General features: G+C 38.7%; 1 protein-coding gene across 3 annotated transcripts in view; it reads right to left on the reverse strand.

Annotated features, from left to right (window-relative positions):
* The window catches only part of Ankrd55 (ankyrin repeat domain 55), a 99,712-nt gene that overhangs the window by 11,453 nt on the left and 71,460 nt on the right, over window positions 1–16,799 (reverse strand). For 2 of the 3 annotated variants that reach the window (XM_047556414.1, XM_047556412.1), the window contains exons 8-9: window positions 13,344–13,528; window positions 1,316–1,980 (exon numbers count right to left, since the gene is read on the reverse strand). In XM_047556414.1, the coding sequence (XP_047412370.1) occupies window positions 1,316–1,980; window positions 13,344–13,528 (850 nt within the window). Of the gene's footprint in view, window positions 1–1,315; window positions 1,981–6,274; window positions 6,443–13,343; window positions 13,529–16,799 lie in introns of all 3 variants that reach the window. The other variant, XM_047556415.1, reaches the window with a different exon arrangement.

The raw sequence follows: 16,799 nt of genomic DNA on the forward strand, positions 1-16,799 counted from the left end.
TATGTTGCAATATATATGAGGGAAAGCATATTCTATGTCAGAGGCTTCATGCACCAGACATACGCCAATGAGAAAAGAGAGTTAGACATACTGCATATTAAACAGGAAAGAATGTTCCTCATCCTAAAAGAAACAAAGCCCTCCACTACTTCTTAAAAACACATTGCTCTCTTGGTCTTTTGTTTTTCTACATTTGACAGAAGATGGGTTCAAGAAACACATAATTTCTTTCTTAACCCTTTTATAACAACTGTAACAACAGAAACATGATGATAAGGAGTAAGAGTGCAGATGGAGTTAAACTAGGGTTAGTGAAGTCCAAAGGCACAGTGGTTACTCATATCCAATCAATTATTTCCACATGGGAATTTGTGTTCAGTGCTGTCAGATTTTTTATATTTCTCAAGAGAAACTAGAGTTTTTCAATTTTTATGTACAATGTCATAAGTTTTAAATATTGGCAATTGATTCATTTAAAAACTCAGCAAGGCATCGTGTAACAGAACAGAGTTTTGAAAGCTATTTTGCAGCACCCAAAGTTCCTAGCCTCTGGGGTGCATGAGAATCACCTATGGATCATATAAAACAATAAAAAAGAATTATTTCGTGTGATGCATTTATTTATGAGGAGGGGACCATACTCATTTGTGTATAAAAATTAAAAAAATTTAAGTGATATGTCATATTTTTAAAAGGGTATGCACACATATTTTGTGTATAAATGCAGATATGTATGTGTGTGAAATATCTCTGGAAAGATAAAAACATTAATGATATTGGTAGCTTTGGATGAGGAGAACTAGGCAGCTGAGGAAGAAGTAGGGGGAGAACTGCCATGCAATCCTTTGGTACTGCTGAGACTTGACCATAAATGTGCAAATGTGTTCTGTTTCTACATATATACAAATATGGCATTGCCTTTCCCCTCCTCCCTCACCAAGATTTGGTTTAGTAGGCCTGGGGTGGAGACTTGATGTCTAAGTTTAAAACAGACAATCATGCAAATAACTCTCCCATGGGTGAATTTGCCACATACTGGGATTAAGAGTCCTTTTTAATGGAAATGGTCCTACTGCTTCAAGCTGGCAGACATCATGCCTATTTGTTGGAAGGATGAGAAACGCACACAGCACAATTTCACCTGATAGGTCTCAGGGTGGAAAAGCAGAATATTTTCATAGCCTGTAAATCTCCCATGTTTTACTCCTGACCTGCCCTCTAGGCTACTGAGCTTCCAGTTCCTAGCCTAGAACTGCACAGATGTTTCCTGTTTACACACTGGCAGGAATGAAGAAGATGGAATCAAGGACATTACCTGGTGAAGGGTTATGTAGATGAGGAAGGTGTGGTGGCCCAGATTGCTCCTGGTGACCAGGCCGGCCAGTGAGCAGCCTGTCTAGCAGCTTATCAGAGGAAGACACAGTCCACGCTTTGTAGGAGAACACCTGATTAGAGTCACCCTTCCAGGGGTTATCTAGCAACAGCTGGCAGCCGGTCTTGTTATTTAGTAAATCCTGTTCACTTCGGCTTTTCTGAGATCGTTGAGTAGTATGCTGAGTGCCAGAGCTCAGGCCAGCATGGGAAGTGGTTCCATGGGAGGCTGTCAGGAAGTTATTGCCCAGGGTGATAGGTGGCAGACTCTGTGTTCTGATTGGTGGAAGCCCTTTACGGACCAGAGGTTTCTTTTCTGGCAAGAGATACTTTGAATTCTCTGAGGTCCTCTTCTTAAAGTCAACCATAGCCACCTGGTCACCAGGCTGTTCTTGGCAGTTGGTATCCACGATGCTGTCAAAGGTGGTGATGATGTCATCGACTTCCGAGGTGTCCTCCCCCCTGTGTCGGTCCCTGCTGTGATCCTTCTGATGGGCTCTCTGCTCTTCCTTCTTGTTTTTGCAGAAGATTTGGTTGAGCATGCTGAACCGACCCTCCTTCTTCTGGGGGCGACTGCTCTGGGAGGGAAGGGGTTGAGCAGGCTCTGCTCTACGGAAATATCAAAAGATAAGGATGGTATGTGAGAATAGGAAGTGGAAATATTGTTGACAAAAATGCTGACCTCCATTATTCCATCTGCTTGGTAAGGTTGTTTGGAATCATCCATGGATACCTGCAAAGTCCTCTCAAGTTCAAGGTGCTGTGCAAGGACCCTCAGCCTTCAAACTCCCTTGCAGAAGGGGTTCCTTGTCACTTCAGTCCCCTGGATGTTATGGAACATCTTTACAAAATTTACCCCTGGGTAATCTGTTTTCACTAGGAGATCAATTAAACTGAAAATAGCTTCTAGTGTTAACTTTCTTCTCAAGGATTTTGCTGGGACTGGTGGCACGTGCCTGCAGGGTGATTGCAAATTCATGGCCAGCCTCAGTGATTTAGCAAGGCTGTAAGCAACTAGGTGAGACCCTGTTTCAAAATAAAAATAAAGTGGCTGGGGATGTGGCTCAGTGATAAAGTGCCCCTGGGTTTCAATCCCCAGTACCAAAAAAGAAAGAAAGAAAGGAAGGAAGGAAGGAAGGAAGAAAGAAAAAGCTTCAAGTGAAGAGATAAAGGTCAAGGGCTTAATTCAGTCCTTGCCTAGCAGAGGGTGAAAGTTGCAGAGGTGGGGAGAATGTGCTTTAGTCTTTCAGTGAAGGGGGTCCCAGGGAATCTGGACAAAGCACCAACCTTATGCGCCCCAGAAACTTTACCCATTTTATGCTATTCGTGTTTTTAAAATTTCTTTCACTTTTTGCTAAATTTGCTGTTGAAAAATACTTTTTTATAAAAAAGTGTACTAAAGGAGACAGGAGAGCAACCTTAGTCTGAGTTCCAGCTAAAGAGGAAATGTGCATGCCAGGGGTTGGGTGTGGCAGCAGAAGAAAAGTGAACAATACCCCATGCGCAGGCAAATTCTAAAGGAAAAAGGTCAGCAATTGTTGACTCTACTTATGGCAAGAGTTTCCCTAAGGCACTATTCTGTTTTTTGTTCCTTGGAAAATTCTGTGTTATTCTCTTTTGAGGCCACAGAGTTAATGCTTTCTGCAGTATGAATTGATGATGAAACCTGACCCATGTGCCTGGTCCCTAAGAGTCAGATTGCAGCATTATTCTTTGGAGTGAGGTATTGTAATCTGTAATTTGAAAAACATCACCACTTCTTTTGGATGCATATATCAATGCTTTTCTTACAGGTCACATAGTACATGATTCAATCATTGTTCCATGATGTATTTTTATTTTCATTATTTCACCTTCCGTTATGTGTTTTGAAGTATTCAACACAACTTCTGGACTCCTAATACAACCAGAGAGAAGTCCTGGGATCTCTGACATTCTCTAAGTTCTCCCATACAGACAGAATAGGTTTCTATTTCTATGCTAATTAATGCTACTTTAGCATCTTCTACAACCATCTCTTTCTCCTGTTACAGGCTGTGGTTTAGGCCAGTGTGTCTAAAGTATGGTCCACTGAACCCAGGGAAGGTGTGCCCAAGACTCTTTGGGAGTTTCCATGCAGGTAACACTACATTCATAGTAATACCAAGACATTATCTCATTTTTCTTTTTTACTGCCTGTGCAATGGAGGGTGTGGGCAAAGCTGCGGGCACCTTAGCACAAATCAGGACAATAATGACATCAATGCAGTTAAAAATAGAAAACTATTTAACTTAGTATTGACCTATTGAAGCAAGAAAAAGTTATTAAGCCAATTAAATATTTACCCTTGAGTTTATATTATTTGACAAAATAAGAAAACTCAAGAGCACTTCCACCACATACTGAGACTTGATGGTTGTCTTGAGGTAAAGTATGTGGGACATTGTTTGGGTTGCCCGCTGAACTAGTCACTTTGTTTCATTTGACACTATTTTTATGACCAGCAAACAAGGTGGTGTTGGGCATTTTCAGATACTTTCTCAAACAAAAACAAAGTGAAATACATAGAAATAGAGAGTAGAACTATGGATGCTAGAGGTGAGGGTGGAGTGGGTGGGAGGGATGGGGAGATATAGGCCAACGGGTACAGTTTCAATTATATGGAATTAATAAATCTAGAGATCTAAAGTTCACCGTTAGGACTATAGTTAATAATATCTGTGTTAGTTTTCTGTGACTGTGACAAAATACCTGACACAAACATGTTAAAGGGAGAGAAGGTTAATGTTGTCCATTTTTTAGAGGTTCAGTCCACGGTCACTTGACTTTGTAACTTTGGGTCTGTGATGGCATAGTACATCATGACAACAATGCATGATAGAGGAAAACTGCTCACTTTCTGGTGCTGGGAAGCAAAGAGAGAGAAAGAGAAGCAGGGGAGGGTCCCAATATCCCCTTCAAGGTCCCATCAGTGACCTAACTTCTTTCCACTAGGACCCGCCTCCTTAAGGCTCCACTACCTCCCAATAGCACCATGGTCTGGGGACCAAGTCTTTAAAATTTGGGACTTTTGAGGTATATTCAAGATTCAAACTATAGCAATATTTTTGTATTATATATTGGAAATATGTAAGAGAGTAGAATTTAGGTATTCTTACCACACACACACACACAAAAGGTAACTGTAAAATGAAGAGTATGTTAAGTGATTTGACCAGTAGTTAATTTCACTATAAATATGCACACTAAACATTGTATTATATACCTTAAGTATATATAATAAGAATATATTAAAAATGCACAAAGTAAACTTGTCATTCAAGGTAAACGACTGACTTATTTTTGCCAATGACAAAAGTCTAGCTTTTAAGTAAAAATTAGAATTTTGGACAACCCCTTTTCATTCTATAAGCTTGATAGCATTTCAATATATAAAGGCTTTTATGATGAGATCATTGGTGGTACTAACAAATATGACTTTTTGATATTGTATAATTAGAGGTCTCATTTAAAGTTCTTCATAACTAAATGAACCAATATTTTCCAAATGACCAATTCAAGATGCTATAAATCATGCTTGGGTATAAGACCCATTAAAGTGTGTCAGATATAATAATGGATTTTAATGTAATAAAGTGTAAAAAATTCATTAATATGCTGACAGAGTTCATATTACAGTTAACTTTTAGGAAACAACTACTTGTCAAGTTTTGCTGTAGTATCAAAGAAAAATTCCCACAGTGATCTAAAAAGGTTATTGAAATACTCCTCCCTTTCCATTGACTTATCTACATGAGGCCAGATTGTCTTTAAATACTTCAACTAGAGGGTGAGGCAGGTGGATCCGAAGTTCAAAGCCAGCATCAGCAACTTAGTGAGGGCCTAAGCAAGTCAGGGAGACCCTATCTTTAAATAAAATATAAAAAAGGGTTGGGAATGTGGCTCAGTGGTTAAGTGACTCTGGGTTCAATCCTCAGTATAAAAAGAAAAAAAAAAAAAAAATCCCCAAACTCCAAAACAAACAAAAAACTTCAACCAAAACATCATATTACATCAGACTGAATGCAGAAGCAGATGTGAGAATCCAGCTGTATTCTATTAGGCTTCTATTAAGATATCAAAGATATTTGCAAAAAAGGTGCAACAATGTTGCTCTTATTATTAAAAAAATAGAATATATGGAAATTAGAAATAATTAATTAAAAATATTTTTATTGTTAACTAAAATTTACATTTATGTTAATATGTAAATTCCATTGGTTGTTTATTACTTTAAATGAATTACTAAATAAATATTTCCTTAAAATTAAAAAAAATTTTTTTTCTTTTTCTGGTACCAGAGATTGAACCCAAGGGCACTTAACCACTGAGCCATAGTCCCAGACTTTAAAAAATTTTTTAAAAATTCGAGACAAGGTTGTGCTAAGTTGCTGAGGTTGGCTTTGAACTTGCGATTCTCCTGTCTCAGCCTTTGGAGTTGCTGGAATTACAGACATCACTCCTGGCCTGTTTTAATTTTTAATGTCATAAATATTGATAGGTATAGAAGGTGTAGCTCTTTGGGGTTCTCAACAATTTTTTAGGATATATAAAGTTCTTGAGAACAGAAAGTTTGAGAACTGATGAGTTAGATAAAAGGAGGATTAAGAGGACAAGGCATAAAGGGAAAAGGAAAAGGAAAGAAGAGTCAAGATCCTTAGCTTTAGGCTGATGGGTTCAGACTCATTACTCCCGTTTTGTTCCACATAATCGAGAGCATTTCACTCTGTTAGATAACAGTAAACCTGTAGAATTCATTGTGTAATTATTGAATGTTAGATAATTATAATATTAAGCTATAGAATATTAAATTATTAGAAAAACTCATCAACTTTATAAATCTTTAAGAGGAGGAAACAGATGAGTGCTTGTGATCACTTGCACCTGCTCTCTTGGGAGAGGAGCTTGACACAGGCGGTGTGACCACAGTGCAGCGCGTAGGCCAGCGGTGTGCTCTCGTTGATGTCCCGCAGGTTGCTGTCCATGCCCAGCTCCAGCAGCGACTGGACACATTCTGCTTTGCCTGCAGCTGCAGCCCAGTGCAGGGGTGTCCTGGAGCAACCACATGGGGAAAAGCACAAATGTCTAAGCACAAGAATGGAACAGGCTGCTGAGCCACCAGAGCTCCTACCCAACGTCAGGTTGAAATAGCAAAATATTGTTGCTATTTATAGTGCGGAAATACTATGTATGAAACAGGGGCGGGAAGAGGATGGGTGCACCCGTAGGAGCCTCTCCTCCACCTCCAAGCATTCTCTGGTTTTCCGTCTTCTCTGGCCTTTCTGAGAATTTCCTGGAGGAGGAAGTAGCAGGTCAAAGGTTAGGAAGAGTTTTCAGGCTCTTACACTGTGCCAAATGACTTCCAGGAAGACTGCCTCCATTTATCCTCCCACAGTAGGGCCCTTTTCCTCCTCCTATCACCCTGTTTAGCATTTTTTGCCATATTCGGAGGCAAAATGATATTTTGCTGTTGTTTTCTTTTGCACTCCTTTAATAGTAAGTTTGAACTTTTGAAATATGTTTATTTGTTATTTGAATTTCTTCATTGAGATGACTCTTAATGCCTTTACCTATTTTTCTATTTGAGCGTTTGTATTTTTCTTACTAATTTATATGGGCCTTTTATATATTAAAGGCATTGATCTTTTATAGATTATTCTTATGCCTATATTTTCTTGAATTTGTTACTTAAGCTTTGATTTTTAGTGATTTTTTCCAAAAAAAATTTAAAACAATTCCATTTTATTACTTTTTCTTTTTTTAAAATATCTTTCTTAATATTATGCTTAGAAAGCCCAGAAGGTAGATATTCACCAATATTTAAACATTTATTAAATAACAAAATCAGCATTTTCTTAAAAAAAAAGAAAAGCTAGAAATTATTTAAAAGTATTTGCAAATCATATATAATGAAGGACTTTGTAATTAGGATATATTAAATCTTTCAGAACTGAACAATAAGAAAACAAACCCATTTTGAAAATTAGCATAAGACCAGAATAGACAAATCAAAGATGTCAGAATGGTAAATAAGCATATGTTCGATATCATTTATCATTAGAAAAATGCAAATTAAAATGCAATGAGATTCTACTACACACTTATTAAAATGACAAAAATAAGGAAAACCAAATTAAAATAAAACAAAGCTTGACAATCCCAGGTGCTGGTGAAGACATGGAGCAACTGGAACTTTGATTTATTTCTGGTGAAAATGTAAAACGGTAACAGCCACTCTGAAAAACAGTTTGGCAGTTCCTTCTAAAGTTACATATACTGATCCTATGACCAAGAAATCCCACTTCTATATGTTGATCTAGAGAAATAAAAACTTACATTAGTCAAAAAAAAAAATTTCTCAGTGTTTATAGCATCTTTATCCTAATTATCAAAAGCTGGAAACAACCCAATGTCCTTCAAGGTCCTTCAAGAGGACAGTATCCTCCATGGATAAACAAAATGCGGTTCAGTTATACAGTGGAATACTGCTCTGTGAGAAGAAAGAACACACTACTGATAGGTGCAACAATATGGATGAATTTTAATGCGTTCTGCTAGGTAACCTAAGTTAATCTTAAAAGTTAAATAGTGTAGACAGGTCGAGCATCCTTAATTCAAAAATCTGAAATCTGAAATGCTTCAAAATATGAAATTTTTGGAGCACCATTATGATGCCCCAAATGGACAATTACACACCTGACTCCATATGAAAGGTCATGGTTATAATGCAGGTGCACTAAAATTACTTTCAGCCTGTGTGTATAAATATAAACAAATTTAACTGGGTAGAATGGTGTATGCCTGTAATCCCAAAGACTTGGAAGCCTGAGGCAGGAGGATCACAAGTTCAGCCAGCAACTTAACGAGGCCCTAAGCAACTCCCTAAGCAACTTAGTGAGAACTTGTCTTAAAAAAAAAAAAAAAAAAAAAAAAAGTTGCTGGGGATGTGGCTCAGTGGTTAAAAACCCATGGGATCAATCCCTAGTACCAAGTAAATAAAGAAATAAATATAAACAATTTTGTGTTTATGTTTAGACTTGAATCCCACCCCAAGATATTATATATAGGCAAGTATTCCAAAATAAAAAAAAAGAAATCTGAAACACTTCTGATCCTAAGCATTTTGGTCAAGGAACATGTTACCTGTACTTCCATGTACATGACATTCTGGGAAAGACAAATCTATAGGGCAGAGAACTCATCAGTGGTTGCCAGGGCTTAGGATGGGAGAGGAACTAACGGTATAAAAGGACAACTTTTATAGTCATCAACATGAGTTTATTTTGGAATTGATGGAATTGTTTTGAAATTTGTTTGTGGTAGTTACATGAATCTATTCATGTTAAAGTGTGTAAATTCACACATTAAAAAAAGAGTAAATTTTTCTGGATGGAGATAAGAAAAGCAGATTTTTTTCTGAATATATTTGGATTAAAAATAAAAAGTATGTGCTTCATATGCATATTTTGGTCTGTGCAGTGAGGTATGGGGCCAAACTCTTTTTCCAACATGTGGCCCTCTTTTCTGAACACTACTTATTAATGAGGTGGTAGCTTATTTGAGAAACTGCCCTATATGCATATTTTTTTTTCTCCTTCCCTTTTTTAGGAGGATGATTGACTTTGTGTTCAACCTCAGGGGAGGGACGTGGTTGGGTAGATAAGGGGAGTAATGTCTGTTTCCAAAAGCCAGGTTCAAAACTAAGAGCAGACCTGGAGCAAAGACAAAATATTTGACTGAACATATAAAGAGAGATGGTTGGAAAGAGAACCCCCCTCAGCTGGTGAGAAGAACATGAAGGACTTTCAGACTCCAGGGCAGCTGGGGCCAGAATGTTGCTTTCTTGGTGGAACCACTGGGAGGAGGGCCTGGCATGACCGTGGAGTGTGTCTTGGCAGCCCAAGGTCACTGTACTGTTAAGCACAGCTTGGAAACATGTGCTTGAATGTTATCAGACCTGAAAGGACAAGGACAAAAGATGAGGGAGCCACCTTCCACCTCTGTTACTACACATCTTGGTACTCTAGAAAATTCCAGAACTGTGACACAATAAGGGAAAAACAGGCACCTGAAAAAGACGGAGGTGAATTGGGTTTACCACTACTCTACTGAGATGATTGAAAACCAGAAGTTAGGTTAATTTATAGATGATAACAATCAGTATAATTTGAAAACATCTGGGCTGTAACATAACATTAACACTTGACATAGTAAACAATCCTTTCCCTTTTTTTTGGTGGTGGAGATTACTGGGACTGAACCAGGGGTATTCTATTACTCAGCTACATTCCATCCTCAGCTCTGTTTATTTTTAATTTTGAGACAGGATCTCACTAAGCTGCTTGGGGCCTCACTAAATTGCTGAGACTGTCCTTGAACTTGAGATCCTCCTGCCTCAGCCTCCATAGTTGCTGGGATTTCAGACCTGAGCCACCACACTCTGCTCACCCTTTCCTCCTATATACACTATAAACTCCAAATGGGAAGAAAATGGGAGCATTTCACATTGTGTTACTTCCAGCACCTAACACTGTGCCTGGCATATTTAGGAACTCGATAAAAATGGTCAATAAAGGGAAGTGCTTTTTGTTTTATACTAATGACACAATAATTCTGGATAATATTAGACTAATTTTTAAGAAAACTCTGTAGGTAGAAATGAGAATTTGTACTATTTGATTTGGTATCTATCCCAGGGAGTTTTTAAGTGTTTCCAATGAATAGCAAATACTTTTATCTAAAACAGAAGTTTGAGAAGCTATGGCTTAACTGAAGCATATAGAAATCAACCTGCTGGAAGAGAGTTGCTTCTCTGCAGATTATATTTACTCTGAAGTAATGTTTCTTTCTTAAGTGTGGTTTTATGATGCTCTGTGCCTATAGGTTATTATCTTGGAAACTATGAACCTGCAATTGCTTGGAAGTTGCCACCAGGAGATCAGAGGAGATCCTGGAGATGGCAGAGGATGAATAACCTTAGGCCATCCTGAAAATTACTGTGCGAAGGGGCTGGACATTCAGTTCTGTACTTGGTTTGTTCAAGATTGAGTAAACCATGTTTTGGCTGATGTCATACCAGCATGCTCTGGTTTTTTTTTCTGGGGAGTAGGGTGAGGAGAGGCAAAGGGCAAGATGACATCCTTATGAATGGAGTCTCCCACAAAGAGAATGGTTATTCCTCCTGTCAGTCACTCTGGAAATGGGCCAGTCCCGAGGCAGGAAAGGAGGATGTGGGAGGCCTCTCCTTGGCCTTGGGCTAAGATCCAAGCCCTGGGTGGAAGGGCATTCCTGAGAGACCCAAGCGATTGCTCAGGCATGGAGGGTAATATTAGACTGCTGGCTGGCAGAACAGTACTCAGGGCTGGGTATCTGTGAAGGGGCCTGGACTAGAATATTTGGAGAGCATCCATGTATACAGGGTGGCCCCATGGTTCCCCAAAATAGATTGTGCTCTCGGTCAGACATCCCCCTTCTTATTATGCTATAGCAGCAATTTTATAACACCTAATAGGGCCACATATTATTTGCAATTCAGTGATCAATCACGTAGTGTTTTTGAATGTGGCAGATGTGGTTTGTTCCATTCTATGCATAAGAGGTCTCCAGACAATATTTATTCTAAAACAATATGAGGCAATTCCCATTTAAAGAATATATTGTCAATAAATTCAGTAGTTGAAGGGTTGGACATTGATCTATTCAGGCTTACCAACATGTGACAATTCTCTTGGAAGTTTTGTGAAATATTCCTTAAAACAATTTCTAAGACAGAACTGTTTTAATTCCTCTGATCATTCCCATTGAAGCGATCCAGAAGAATAGGGTGGAAAACTAACCTTGTTTTGATTAGAAATGATGGAAACATACAGAAAACTTCTGATTAAAATACCAAGGGTCTTTGTGGCAAATAGGTAGCACCTGATTTCAAATGATCTAAGCTATAGTTCCTTTCTTATCCCTAAGCTTCAGGAGAGTCCTGCAAACATAACACACTATTTCAGCGATCATAGTGGTAACTGAAGATCACGGCCCATGATCTAGGAGAAATTCAACAGAGAAAGCAGCGGACTGATGCGATTGTCTCTGGAGATGATGAGTGTAAGGATGCAGCATTGGTTGGTATACCGATGGCCAAGGGATGGCTTATGAAATATGTGAACATTCCCCAGAGAATGCATAGCAAGGAGGAGAACTTGGTAGAAGAATGTCCTTCTTAAAGACAATGAGCTCCTTATGAAAGAAATCGTGACCTCAGAGATAGATGAATTTGGGACATTTAAAATACGTGGACTGAAAAAATAAAATAAAACACATAGACTGGTTATGGATTATGCTTCTGTGCCATTAATCTTAGGTAGGTACCACAATGTCTTAAATAGTGTAGATTTAGGAAGTAAATATTGAGGAGGACTAATTCTCCATATTTTTCCTTTTTTTTTTGTTTTGTTTTTGATCACTGCTTTATTTTTCCTCCCTTTCCACAAAAATTTTCTTTTTGGAAAATTTTCATTAGGAAAGAGAAGGAAAGGGAAATCACGATGATGATAAAAACTTAAAATGCTGAAGACTGAAAAATTTTAAAACTTCGACCACTCACAGAAGCTTCTAGTCTCAGCATGAGGCACCTTTGCACTTGCAGTAACAAAAACCACAAAACAAAATGGAGGCGTTGAATGATTTGATTTGAGCACAAGTTATCTAAATCGAGCTTCGAAGCAGAAAAACTGGACTCTCCTTGGGACTGTCCTTCCTTTGAATTTGCCTTAAGTTTCCCTTGGACCTTTTGTCCTGTTTCTCTACCGCCCCCTCCCCCACTCCCACTTGGTTTACTTTTTTCCCTGAGGCCCAGGGAACTGGATTTTCTTTGATAATTTCGTAGTACCGCAAAAGGGGAAATAGTTCAGAGATGGTTCTAGGAGTATTTTGAACTGGGAAAACTTCCCTTCATCCCTCCTTTCTGAAATTTGTTCCTTTATTTTACTTATGGATCATTCACTTTTTCCCCTACGCAACTAACATCCTTCTACTTTTTTAAAAAATCTGTTCAGGGTCAACACCTGCTCTTAGGAAAAATGTCTATTTTCAATTCTTTGTTTCTTCATTTTTATCAAAATCATCATGTCAACCACTTCTAGCTTCTGAGAGCTATGTGGAACCCCAAAATTCTTTCCCTGTTACAAGAATTTCTGGTGTGAGGGGAAGTGCTTTCTTGGGACATCTAACATCATGATAAGTGGGTGACTAATTCTGCACTTCAGTAGAAGAGAGTAAAAAAAAAAAAAAAAACTGTGCAAAACTTCTATTTATATTCAATAGTCTTGTTTGTTGTTATATTTTTCTTACATGTTCATCAACTCAATGCCTAAGGAAAACAAAAGTTAAGAGAGAGTAGGTAAAAAACTCTAAATCTGGAAAGACAGAGTTACAAATATTCATTGAGTTGCTCACTAGCTCTGAGATAAGTCTTTTTACCTTCCTGGACCCAGTTTCCTTTCCAGACAATACATTTCAATGACTGAACAAAACCTGAGACAGTCCCTCCAGTTCTAGAAGCCCACTAGTTCTGAATACAAAGCTTCACTTATGCTCATCTCTGGGTAACAAAAATTTGTTGATATTATGATATAATGCAGGAATGAAGAAAATAAAACCTACAGTTGAGAAAAGGGCATAGAACAGGAAACCAATCTACAGAAAACCTTCTGAGAACAATGAAAACATTCAGCGAAAAGTGGAAAATCTGACAATACCTAGTCATAGTATTTCTCTCCACAACAATGATTTTTCCTTCTCTTACTAAAATAGAGCAGATTTTATTGTCACAGACATATGTGTATTACAGGCAAGAAGGTTGTAGTCATATAGGATAACTCCTTGAATATCTTTATTTTATGATTTGCATTCAGGGAAGATGTCTGATTGTTCCCAGCACTTTCTGTGTTGCCATGGATACCTGTCATCCACATCCAGGGCTTGCAGGTTACACTCGGGGACTCTTGCCAGTTCGTTAATAATGTCACTGAAGCCTGCAGCTGCCGCAATGTGCACACACGTCTTCCCACTCTCATCGTCGTAGTTGATTATGGAAGGACCCTGATGGTGGCTCAGAATGATGGAACACAGGATTCTGTTTCCACTCTGAAAAGCAGAGTCAGAGAAAGCCCATGTGAACAATCCTGTGCTGTGTATCCCTGTTAGTATAAAAAAACAAAGTAAAACAACAACAACAACAAAAAAAAAAACAAACCATGGAGAGGAAAGAAAAAAATAGAAGGAAAATATATTATACGCAAATGATACCTTGAAGGACAAATTTACTAAATTTAAAGATTTTAATTGCTTTTATTTTTTATTCTAAAACCAGGAAATGCTTCATTCTATGATATTAGAATATATGCCCCAATGGGCTAAACAAAGGAGTTTGCTTTTATTGAGAGAAAAGGGTTGAAAACAAACAAACAAAAACAGGGAACAAAAAGAAAATTGGTCATTTCAAAGTTACTTTCCTTGTAAGGCGGAATGGAGACAGAACAGTAGAAATATAACTGATTAATACTAGAAGATTTCAGATTACTTTTTCTAAGGGTTAAAAGAATATAAGAATTAGTGAATACAGATACTGTGAACAGCTGCGTATCTTAAAAAAAGGATATAAGAATTAAAGAAGAGGGAACTTCACTGTCATGATGGTTGGTTTGTTTAGGAAATATGACTGTTATTTCTCCTACTTTTGCTGAAGGAAAGATAATAATTTTGCTTTGATGTGATGGATCTTAAGAATGGCTGATGCCATTTTGATTTTTAGTCTGTTTTGTTGGGGCTCAGTATGGGAACCTATTTCAAAACAATAGCTTCCTACAATTTTTATTTAATATCTCCAACAAATTTCCACTTGTCTCAATTTTTTCAGGCTTTTTTTTTTTTTTAATCTCCCATAAGAACTAACTTGTCTTCTATAATTAGTGAGCTAAAGATGGACTTCAGTATGGGTATAAATGACTAACATCAGAACTGGCTTGATGGATGGGTCACTTAGATAACAACTTGTTCATTAGGTCTGTTCATTTGGTTTCCCTGTTTTTCTGTAGAGGTTTACTGCTAAGAAACTGGTAGAGTTGATTTAATTAAGTTAGTTAATTTTGAGATGGGGTCTCACTCTGTGGTCCAGGCTGGTCTTGAACTCCTAGTCTCAAGTAATCTTCCCATCTCAGCCTCCTAAGTAGCTACAGGCATATGCCACTGGGCCTGGCTATTAATTTAATGTAAAAAAAAAAAAAAAAAGGTGAGCGCCAGTCAGTGGCCCAATGATACAGAGAAAAAGCTAGTTCCTTTCAACCACCGTGTCTCTCTTGACTTGTTACAGTGGTTTTTATATACTGTTTAAGGGTGCATCCCTTGTGCTAGGAAAATGCAGACCTTGAGGGTGCCTGACTGCCTTGTGCCTGGGCACATGATCGAGCCTGGCCCTCTCTGGGTTTGTGACCAGATCCCTGCCGGGGGCAGAGGGTAGCAGCAGCTGCTGGGTGGGAACCAAGGAGCAGGGCACTGAGACTCTGTCTCAGGTCCTATTAGATTTTGTCCTATTGGATTTTTACAAAATTAATCGAGGATTTCCAGACAGTGAGGTCCATGCACTGTACCCTGAGCACAGGGTTCTCTTCTGAGCACTGGGCCCTCTACCTGTGCATTGGCCATGTACCCATAAAGTGGTCCTGGCCTACAGACTTCCCTTCCTCTCATCTTCCCTCCTATCCTCTTCCTCCCTCCATTTTACCTTTTCCTACAAGGACTTTTAAGTCAATTTGACCAACTATTTATGTTCCATGGTGTACCTGTCATCAGAAGTCTCTACACTGAACACAGCTGGGTTTTCATGCTTGCTTTATCAACTCTTCTAAGATTCTTTCACTTGATGTTACTAAGTACATGTCGTAGGTGTCTGAAATACATTTTAAGCCGTAAGAGACACTTTTCTTGAAAAGCACCAGCCAGTCATTGAAGAAGCAAAACTAAAAGGAGTGCCAGCTCAGTAAATTTATTTTGTTTAGCATTTCCTGGAAGAGTCAAGGAATTCAGGTCGCCAAGGTGACTCAAAGGGCAAAAACACCCTGTCACAGTTGCCCCTCTTTGTGGAAGAGGGAGCATTAAGAACAGATGGAAAAAACCAGACACACTCCTCACCTCTCTCCTCCTCTCACCTTGCGAAGTCACTTGAAAGTGGTCAGCTGAAATAAGGGCTGCTGCCCACGACCCCTGCATCTGCCCCTTCTGGGATTTCAACCAGTCAGTCCCAGGCAGCAGGTGTCTTAGGAGCTGGAAAACTGTAGTCCACCTCTCTGGGTAAGTGAAGAAAGCTCCCCACCCCGTTTATACTTTTCCTCCAAAATGCCTTTTGTCCTGAATTTTCCAGATAGTTCTTTACTCTCTACATCTGGATGGATCCCACTTATAACATTATCATTTGTATTTTTCTTTTCTTTAGGATCCTCCCAGGAATAACAGTGATAACTGCGTTTCCTGAGCGAATGTTCTGTGTTCGTACCTTTCTAAACCATCCCATGTGCTAACTCGATTAATCCTGATAAGAGTCCCAAGAGGATCACACTATTATTTTCCCCACGTTGTAGAGGTTAGAGAAGGAAGGCCCAGCAGGATAAAGTAACTTGCCAAGGTCACAGCTGTGATTTAAATGAGCCAGGATCGACTCTGCATCCTTGTGCTTTACATCTTTCTGTCTCTGATAAAAGGAGTGGTCAATTTTTTTGTTTGTTTGTTTTTTGATTCTGCCTGTTCATACTTGAGGAGCTAAAGTGAAATTGATGTTTCAACCTGCAATATTAGTGGCGATGATGCATGCCTTGCCAACTGAGGCCTTCTTTAAGGTTAAATAATAGGTACTTTAAAAGCTTCTCCTAGGAAGGTTACCATGGTACACCCTCATGAGAATTTGAAGGAGCCCTGAGAGCACTGGTTTGTAAGCCAAGTCCTTGGATGACGGTTTCCTGGTGACAGATTTCCTTTCTTAGCAATCTGGGCTGGGTGTCAGCCAAAGGTATGCTCAGACCTGGGAGGACAGAGAGGGTCACCAGGAAATGCCAAGAAGAAGAAATGGGAATGTTGCCCAGAGGAGTCCTTGGAAAGAATGGAGAATGAGTTTACATTGGTGGGAATGTTATTCAAAAGGGGTAGAGTTCCAGAATTCTGCAAGGGGCAGCCAGCCCAGGATTGTGAATTTATTTGTTTTTATTGTATTTATTCACTTTGTTTTTGTCCATAGGTAATCCATAATGTTGCCTTCATGTGCTCTGAAAACTGTTGTTCCAGAACTATCTGAATTCTAGTTGTTTTCTTTTAGGTTTCAAGGAGGAGCAGAGTTGGGAAAGTCTGACTCAGAAGAAGCCTTATCAAG

This window comes from Sciurus carolinensis, chromosome 6 (assembly GCF_902686445.1).
Source record: "Sciurus carolinensis chromosome 6, mSciCar1.2, whole genome shotgun sequence".
Lineage (NCBI taxonomy): Eukaryota > Metazoa > Chordata > Mammalia > Rodentia > Sciuridae > Sciurus > Sciurus carolinensis.